The sequence below is a fragment of the Lipotes vexillifer genome, unplaced genomic scaffold, assembly GCF_000442215.2.
Source record: "Lipotes vexillifer unplaced genomic scaffold, Lipotes_vexillifer_v1.1 scaffold152, whole genome shotgun sequence".
Lineage (NCBI taxonomy): Eukaryota > Metazoa > Chordata > Mammalia > Artiodactyla > Lipotidae > Lipotes > Lipotes vexillifer.
In genome coordinates, this window is record NW_006795886.1 from 513,580 (window position 1) to 523,991 (window position 10,412).

General features: G+C 41.5%; 1 protein-coding gene across 1 annotated transcript in view; it reads right to left on the bottom strand.

Annotated features, from left to right (window-relative positions):
- Positions 1 to 1,443, bottom strand: part of DRP2 (dystrophin related protein 2) — a 28,236-nt gene extending 26,793 nt beyond the window's left edge. The window contains exon 1 of the mRNA XM_007467956.1: positions 1,327 to 1,443. Coding sequence (XP_007468018.1) covers positions 1,327 to 1,443 — 117 coding nt within the window. The remainder of the gene's footprint in view (positions 1 to 1,326) is intronic.
- Positions 1,444 to 10,412: the final 8,969 nt, after the last annotated feature.

Sequence of the window (10,412 nt, forward strand, 5' to 3'; positions counted from 1 at the left end):
CTTTCCCTATCAATAGCCTTCTACTTCTGGCTTTTGTGGCCAAGATGTTTGCTTCTCACTCCCCACTCCCCATAGGGCTCTCTCCTTATTTCTTGAAACTTTAAGACAAAGTCAGAGCCATAGAAAAGGAAGAGAAGAAACTAGACAGTGACCGAGGAGAGAGCTTGGTCTCACCATTCTCTGTCACAAAATGAAGCCCTCAGGTCCCGTTGCCAGGTGGAGAAGTTTGGAGGGGGTGGGCAATGAGCAGGGCAAGCCTTATGGAAGGACCCATGCTTCTCAATCCCTCAACCTTCTGAAAGTCCCAGTCTGGGGAAGGGGTAGGTGCACAGGGGGACTCTCAGTTGACACTGACTTTGAGAGTATGTTACAAGCAGCAAATTCTCTCTGGCTAGACATGTGAAAACAGCTTGGGAGGACCTGGGTCTTATGCCTCTCTGGACCTTGACTTTCCCTCCTTATTATCCCCCAAATGGGCTCCCCAGCACCTACATTCTCCATCCATGCCACCTCTCCATCCGTGTCGCTCTCTTCCTCCTCCCTGTATATTCAGCTGCTGTTTGCAGCTGAATAGTGACTCAGCGCCACAGTCCTTCTGTGAGATACTAAGAAACATAGTACTTTCACACACTCCTGTGGCCTCTGGACCCCAAAGCATTGTAGGGCAAGCCAAAGTATGCTGATACTTCTCTCTTGTCTAGTCAGCTTTCCCTTGGACCTCCCTCATTGTCAGGAAAGGGGGCTGCCCTCTTGGGATTACTGCCTCTCACACATACTCTGACCACCTAGAACATATGCAGGTGGGCACACGCAGCACCACCACTCCACTTCTACAGGAGGAGAGAGACAGGAGAGGCCAGTATGAAACTCAGGGGAGCCTTAGTGGGGTTAACCCACTGTGAGTAAGACTAGGGACTTGAGAAGAAGAGCCAATGGAAGGAGAGGGAATATTCTGCAGGTGTGGAATATGAGGTAAGCCACAGAGAAGTCAAGACAAAGGAAGGTTCTGTCTTGTCCTTGGCTATACCCTGAAGGATCATGCTTTTCTGGGACCTCCCTTGGGAGTTTAACATAAACCCAGCCCCCTCAGCCATTGTGGGCCCTTTGGCTTGTCCAGCTCAACACACCTCCTTTGTCCCATGCCCCCCCATAAAAGGCCTCATGAGTGACAAGGATGGGCCAAAGGAGACCTCGTGCTGTCCAAGAGGTTTCATGTATATGGACAGTACCCCTGAGCCTTAGGAAGCATGGATACCTACAAGATCACACACAGATCATGTGTCCACCCTGTCTCCACAGGTCTTTCTTTTGCTCTCAGCCTCTTACCTGAGGCTGGGGGCAGGTGCTTCGGAGGCTGCTGCTGTGATGGAAGTGGTCAGCTGCCCGCCACTCATGACATCGTGGGAGGGTATAAGGGCATCCCTGCATGACCATAGGTTGCATCAGAACTGAGGCTCATGGAGGGGGGTGAGGATAGGCAGTGCCCCAACCGCTGAGCATAAGCACCTGGAAGAGTAACAAGGAGAAATTTAGAGTCAAGATCTAGAAAAGGACTGCAAATCCACCACTTCCCTAGAGGTGCCTTGATCAGTTATGTAAATAAGTATTCAAAGCTTACTGACCTATCCAATAGTTTTTCCCAGGCTATCATGTACCATCAAAATTTGATTTAATTATTGATCAAGGAAGTATTTATTGTTTCTCTATTGTGCTTTGTGCTAGAGACACAAAGATGATATGCTGAGATTTCGCTGCCTGGGGATGGGGTGTAGGAGATGGAGGGGGGCAGTCATATAAGCTGATAATGATAATAAAACACTTGTGTGGAAAATGCTATAATCGAGGTTTGACCAGGAGGCTAGGGGAGCACAGAGTGGGGAACAACTAACTCTATCTGAGATTTCAGAGAGACTGCATTTGAGATGAGTCTTGAAGGACTCAGTAGATGTTTGCCTGTGCAGAGAAGGGAAGAAAGGGAGAAATGCATTCCCAGCAGAGGGACCCACCTGTGCAAAGGCAGATGTCACAAAAAAAGCACAGCATGTTCAGAGAATAGTAAGTTCAGTATGGCTGGAGTTTGGGAAGCACAGAGATGAAAAAGACATGGTGCCTGTCCCTGAGGAGTTCACATACGGAGAGAATAGACATGGGGAAAATCAAGCCATAAAGTGTTACTTGCATTAATTGTAGAAGTATTTATGGGTTGTAGTGAAGGGATGGATGAGGTGAGTTCTACCTGGTCATGTCAGGAAAAGTCTCCTTAGAGGAAATATACTTGAAGTGAGTCATAAAAGAGAAATCAGATTGCCATTAAGCAGAGAAGATAAAACAAAAAGGAACATTCCAAACAGCACAAAAATAAAATGTATGGTGTGACCAGAGTACAAGGTAGGTGCTTTGTGGGGAGTAGCAGGTGAGGCTGTGGCCAGATTGGGTCATGCCTTGAATGATAAGCAGAGGATTCTAAGTCTTCATCTTGTAGACAATAGGAAAGCACTGAAGACTTTAAGCAGGGGAGTGACATGACTAGATTTGCATTTTAGAAAGAGCCCTCTGGCTACCTTGTGGAGAGATTCTCTTGGGCAAAAACCCATTGAGGAGCTGTCAAAATAGGCAGGCAGTTGCAGTGAGGTGGGAGCAGAGAACATGGCTTTGAGTTACATTGAAGAGGTAAAACACACTGGGCTCGGTGATCACTTGGAGGTGCAGGGTGAGAGAGGTGAAGGAGTCAAAGGTTTTTAATTTGGGAGCTCGGTGGATAATGTTGCCAACAGCAGGAAAGGAAAGACGAGAGAAGAAGCAAATTTGGTGCGGCAGGGGTGGGTGAGAGCAGTATTCCATAATAAACTATTCTTTAGACATGTTCAGCTTTTGATGTCAAGAGCTAAGCTTAGAAAAGACATGAATGAAAAAGTTAAATGTACAGACCAACTGACAGTTTAGTGAATGTACACAAGTGTGATGAGGATGGGTGGCTAAAACAATGCTTGCAGATGATAAAAGTGATATCTTTTAGTGCTGGGCAAAGATGTGCCAGCTTTGATCCAATGGGCAGGAAGTGAACATCTTTGATTCCTGATCCTGATGATTAAATAGCCACCATTTTTAGTCTCTATTTCAGTGGTTCCCAACATTTTAGGTATAAGGCCTCTTCTTAAAATAAAAAAATCTCACTTCACCCACTCACACCTACATAGTAGCTGTACTTTTAGCACTTACAGAGTGAGAAAAACACTTATACAATTAAAGATCTGTGGACTCCTCACATTAAGTACCCTTCCCTCCTCCTCATGGGTCTATGGTCCAAAGATTGGGACTATTACAGATCATGAAGGTGCAAGAATTTATTGTCTGAAGGACACTTTACTGTAGTCAAAGTCCCTAGAGATCACACAGCTACATTATTCCTCATCCCCAAAGAGATTGCCCTAAAGAATGGTTGAAAAGGTGGCTCCCCTCTGATCCAACACCAACATAAAAGAATTAACCACTCAGATCAAAAATGAAGTACTGCTATGGACATATTGTAAAAGTATGATGGCTACAGAAGTCTTGCTTTCAGCCCTCTTTTTACATTAATATTTTTTATACAAGTAATGCATGTTTATAGAAAAACTGGAAAATATAAAAAAACATAACTGACCCTATCACACCTCACCCTTATACTAACAAACGTAAGGTAGATAGCCAGTGGGAAGCAGCCGCATGGCACAGGGAAACCGGCTCGGTTCTTTGTGGCTGTCTGGAGGGGTGGGATAGGGAGGGTGGGAGGGAGGGAGACAAAGAGGGAAGAGATATGGGAACATATGTATATGTATAACTGATTCACTCTGTTATAAAGCAGAAACTAACACACCATTGTAAAGCAATTATACCCCAATAAAGATGTTAAAAAAAAAAACATAACTGAAACTAAAAATAACCTATAATACTAGTATCCAGAGATAACCATTAGTAACAGGTGTGAATCCTTATGGTAGTTTTCCTGTGAAAAATATATACTTACACTTTGGAAATAAAATTGTCATCATATTATTTATATATTCATTATATATTTATAATTTTGTATCACGCTTTTTTTATTTGCCTTTTATATCATGATCAGTTTAGAATTTCACTAACTATTCCTCTAAAAGATGATTTCTAATGGCTGCAAAGCTGTTAGAGTGCTATGGTTGAGGCCATGGGTTTTTGCATCAGACAGACCTAGGTCAAACCCACACTATTCAACCTAATATCAGTGTGGCCTGGGACAAGTTAACCTTTCTGAGCTTCAGTGTCCTCATCTGTAAAATGGGGATGACTGCCCTCGTAGACTACTTCTAATGATTAAAATTAATAATGTATTTAAATAACTTAGCACAGTGTCTGGCAATGGCACACTGTTCAATAAATGTTAGCTGTAATCATTGTTGTATACTATCCCACTGAATGGATATACCATAATTTATTTTAACAATTTAACACATCACACTGCAATGAACAGCCTTGTGCATATTTGTGATTCTTTCCGTAAGATAATTTCCTAGAAGGGAAAACTCCTGGATCAAAGGGCATGAACCATTTTCAGACTTGTAATACATACTTCTTTTTTTTTTAATTTATTTACTTTATTATTGGCTGTGCTGGGTCATCATTGCTGCACGTGGGCTTTCTCTAGCTGTGGCGAGCGGGGGCTACTCTTTGTTACAGTGCACCAGCTTCTCATTGTGGTGGCTTCTCTTGTTGTTGGTCACAGGCTTTAGGCAAGCGGGCTTCAGTAGCTGTGGTGCATGGGCTCTAGAGCGCAGGCTCTTTAGTTGTGGCATATGGGCTTAGTTGCTCCGCGGCATGTGGGATCTTCCCGGACCAGGGATAGAACCCGTGTCCCCTGTGTTGGCCGGCAGATTCTTAAACACTGCGCCACCAGGGAAGTCCCAGACTTGTAATACATACTTCTAAATTGCCCTAGAATAAAGTTAGATCACTTTGTACTACCTGCAATGTATGAGAGAGCCAGTTTCCCAGCACACTTGCCGGCAGTTAGTATTCTTATTTTTAAAATATCTTTGCCAATTTTGTAAGTGAAGATGGCATCTTGAGGATTACTTTGCATCCTTAACTACTAGAAATGCTTAACTTTTTCCTTCCATTTTTGGTGGCCAGTTGTAGTTCTTCTTTCATAAACTATCCCTTTTTCTCTTTTGAGGTTCACCACTCTACAGATTAAATTCCTTCCTTCCTATTCTCCTCTACTGACCTGATGTCAGTTTGATGCTTCACAAAATAAAAATAAAACAAATCCAGGAATCAGGGAATTCAGATCTTCTAATCCCAACACAGGCCAAAAAGGGATAAACTCTTTCTAGTATTAGCATGACTACCTTCTGTTATGTTCAGACTTTGCCACTGACTGTGACAAGTCATTTCACCTCTCTAGACCTTGGTTTGCTAAAATGTTAATGTTTAACAGTTGCCACACATCAAAATGCTAGCATTTGCTATATTTGTAGGGCATGCTTTTGTAGCCTGCTGTACTGTCTTTCTTGATCCTCAATGGACCTGGTAAGGTTGGCCCAGCCAGAATTATGATCCCATCTGACAGATGAAGATGCTGAGACACAAGTGAACCTGGACCTCCTGACTCTTGGCCAGTGCTCCTTGTTCTACATAAAGATTCTTCTTTCTGCCTCTTTATTTATCTCCATCCTGTCCCAATTACTACCTGTACATACTGATTGTTCTCTTCCTATTCCTCCTTTTAACTTGCAGAGTCTGTGAGGAATTGGAGATGAATCTGACTTGGTACCCAAAAGGTCGAGTGTGGGAAACAAGACATATAAACAAGTATCACAGGGGAGAAATGATTCATACCTTATGTGGGGCACAGAAATCATACTCTGAGAGGTCACAGAGCAGCAACTGTTCACTTCAAGCTGGAGGGATATAGGATATATTTATGAATGTTTTTGAGCTAAGGTGAGAGAGAAGCTTTGGATGCATGAAGTAGTATGGAGGATGCTTTTGCAGTGGAACCAACTCGTCTGTGCTCTCCCCTAGGTATCCTGCTAGATACCAAACTGTGGCTTTTTCTCAATAGGAATACTCTTTTCCTAGTTCTCAAAGCCATATACAGGCCCTTCTGGGAGGATTCAGGGAGGAGACATTGTTTAACTTAGGCAGAGATAAAAGCTTTAAATATATGTGGAATACCAGGATTTCAGCATGAAAGCAAGTTTGTTGGCTGGTGGAGGACAAGATTCATGCCCAATATTTATTTCTACCTCACATATTTTTGTTTTGTTTTGTTTTGTTTGTTTGTTTTTTGCGGTACGCAGGCCTCTCACTGTTGTGGCCTCTCCCGTTGCGGAGCAACAGGCTCCGGACGCACAGGCTCAGCGGCCATGGCTCACGAGCACAGCCGCTCCGCGGCATGTGGGATCCTCCCGGACCGGGACACGGACCCGTGTCCCCTGCATCGGCAGGCGGACTCTCAACCACTGCGCCACCAGGGAAGCCCTCTACCTCACATATTTTTAACACAGAGCCAGGCACAGAGCAGGCACTCGGTGAATGTTTTCTGACTTCATTTTCTTAATTAAAGTATAGTTGATTTACAACATTATATTAGTTTCAGGTGTACAACATAGTGATTTAGTATTTTTATAGATTATACTCTATTTAAAGTTATTATAAACTAATGGCTGTATTCCCTGTGCTGTACAGTATATATCCTTGTTGCTTAATTATTTTATGTGTAGACAAATACTCTATGTTATCACTTATATGTGGAATCTAAAAAATAAAACAAACAAGTGTATATAACAAAAAGAAAACAGACTCACAGATATAGAGAACAAACTAGTGGCTACCAGTGGGGAGAGGGAATCAGGAAGAGGTGAGATAGGAGTATGGGATTAAGAAACAAAAACTAACTTGATCTACTGAATTGAACTCCAAACAGGTGAGTGTACAGGTTCTCAATTTTGGAGGTACAAATTCCAAGGGGCATGAAGAGAAAGGTTCTGGATATACACATTTCTTGCATTTGTGTGAAATGATATATACAGAACATTAGCATTTGAAGCAAGGCTTGAAATGGCAAAAAATCTGCAAACAACCTAATTGTCCATTACTAAGGACTTGTTAAATAAATAATTGTGTATCCATACAATGGAATTCTATACGGCTGTTAAAAACAGAATTAAGAACTATTTATGTGCCAATATAGAATGATCTCTTAAGATATATTTTTAAGTAAAAAGGAAACAAGAATAAAAAATAAAGTGGTTAGTTTACATTAGTTTTAAAAAAAGGAAAATATGTGCTTATATATGCAATAAAATATCTTTGGAAGTATAGAAAAGAACCCGTTAACATTGATTGCCTTTGGAGAATGGCATCAAGTGGCTACTAGACAGAGGTGGGAGAATTCCTTCCATTCCTTTGGGATTTTTCCTTATTTTCTCTCTTTCTAAAACTGAGAAATATAACTTACAAAAAAGTGCATAAAACTTATGTGTAAAATATACTGAATTATTACAAAGTAAATCGCCATATAATCATGGCTTGGGTTGAGAAATAGAATAATTACTCACACCCACAAAAGCCCCATGTCACCAATAGGAGATATAGTTTTTACTGAATATCTTTTTGTACCTTTTGAATTTGGAGCTGTGTGAGTATATCAGCTATTTAACGGCTATTCTCTCCCTCCCTCCCCACTCCTCACCAAAGTGCCATGGACATCTTCAACTGTTTTATGGAAAGGTAGGGGTAGCAGCTTTTCCACAGTCAAATAACTAATAACAGTTAAAATTTACTGTATTCCATGTTTTACATATATTAACTAATCAGTCTACATACATCAAGCATTGAATCCTCAGGACAATCCTATGAAGTAGTTACTACTGTTGTCTGCATTGTGCAGGTAAGAACACGGAGGCACATAGGCAGTAAGTAACTTGTTCAAAGTGATATTGTTACTGTGAGGTAAGGAACTGGGATTTACATCCAGGCTGGTGTGTCTCAGAATACAAGTTCTTCACTGCTACACTATTCTGCATCTGTAAATTCTAGAACCCAGGCTCTGAGGCACTGTGGTCACTGACACTTAGTAAGTAGGGAAGATTCTTGGCTATGGGCCACCAGGTGGGAGCCCAAGGGCTGACTCAGACATGCCACTACCCAGGCAAAGACACAAGCAATTAAGAATGGACAGGATGCAGTGGGTCTGGGGTATCACCCAGCTGGCAAATCCTACAGAGCATTTAAATGACCTTCCAAGGACATCTGGGAAGTAAAATGCTAGTCAACTCTCCCAGTCTGACCTCAGACCTTTCCCAGTGCCTTAGAGCTCAGTAAATGTTTTTTGAACAAATGAATAAGCTCTTTCCACCTATAAACTGGAGAAGTTTAGGAACCTACCCTACAGAAGTACTTGCAGAAGTGGACAAGGGTGTCTGCTACAGTATTGTTTGCAATAGCAAAACTGCAATTGACTCAAATCTCCATCAACAAGGGACTGGTTAAGTATCGGAGAGGCGGCACCGCATAGCAGTGTAGAGTGTGGGCTCTGAGCCAGCACACTAGAGTTTGCATCCTGGCTCCAAGACCTAACAGCACAGGTTTGGACAAGCTCCCTGACTTCATGCTTCAGTCCCTGCATCTGTAAAAAAGGGGATAACGAAAAGATGTACTTCATAGCCTTGTTGTAAGGAGTTAATTCATAGTTTCTGACATCTAGTAAGTACTGAAATCTTTTCTATTATTGCAGCCACTCATGCCATGGAATATTATGTAGCTGTTAAAAAGAAAGAGGTAGATCTGTACTCACTGATTTGAACAGATGCTGAAGATATATATTTTAGGTTAAAAAAAGTGTCAGAATGAACATGTCTGGTATAACTCCAGTTTTGTAAAAAACCTTCTTTCTGTGTATGCCCAGAAAGAAAGCCTACAAGGATACACAAAACTGTTCAGTGTGGGCTTCCCTGGTGGCGCAGTGGTTGAGAGTCCGCCTGCTGATGCAGGGGACGCAGGCTTGTGCCCCAGTCCGGGAAGATCCTACATGTCGCGGAGTGGCTGGGCCCGTGAGCCATGGCCACTGGGCCTGCGTGTCCGGAGCCTGTGCTCCACAACGGGAGAGGCCACAACAGTGAGAGGCCCGAGTACTGCAAAAAACAAAAAACAAAAAACAAAAACAAAAACAAAAAACTGTTCAGCGACATTGCTTCTGGAGAGTTGTATACACTTTGTGTGTGTGTACATATATTATATATATATATATATATATATATATATATATATATAATTTTTACAACAATCATTTATTATTCTTGGAAGAAAATAAATAAGGAAGACTTCTAAATCATGAGAGGCTCGGGAAAGAACAGGGAAGTGAAAAGAAGACCGCTTCTTGTGAGCTACAGTTTCCTCTCTCCAGTCCAAGGTGACATTGCATGATGGCCCTCCCTGTCACAGCACTGCCTTTCTACCTGACAGCATGGCACTAAGAGATGAGACACATATTTCATTTGTACCAAACCTTGTTATGTGTTCCTAAAATAATTCCTGCAATGTAGCCAAAAACCAAGGTTCTGCTTCAGATGCTCTCACTAATGAATAACACAGGGAACACAGATTGTCAAGCTGGTAGGGATCTTAGAGCTTATTTAGGCCAACCCCTTCATTTACAAATGGAAACAATGAAATGTGTCCCTGAGAAGGTAGATGTCAAGTAATTTTGAGAAATACAATTTCTTTTCCAGTGGGAAGAAAGATCAGAGATGCATCCTCATGAGGAGAATTGTATTATAAGAACCAATTAATAAACAAACTTATGGTTACCAAAGGGGAAAGGGGGGAGGAGGGATAAACTAGCAGTTTGGGATTAACATATACACACTACTATATATAAAATAGATAAACAACAAGGACCTACCATATAGCATAGGGAACTATACTCAACATCTTGTAATAAACCATAATGGAAAAGAATATGAAAAAGAATATGTATGTGTGTGTGTGTTTATAACATAATCACTATGCTGTACACCTGAAACTAACACAACATTGTCAATCAACTATACTCCAATAAAAAAAAGAAAAAAGAAAACCAAATGAAATAAAAGATATAGGAATTGGAAAGGGAAAAAGAAAGAACCAATTAATGCAATACATCTAAAACATTTATACACTGCTGGTGGGGGTATAAGTTAGTAAACCATTTTGGAGAGCAATCTGACAATATCTCCCAAAAGTGAAAAATTCTCATACCCTGCAATGGGACAATTCCCTCTTAGATATATACCCAATAGCAATAGTCACATAAGAATATCTACACAGGAATGATCACAGTAGCCCTAACTATGAGCCACAAACTGGAAACAGCCTAAATGTCCATCAACTACAGAATGGATAATTAAATCATG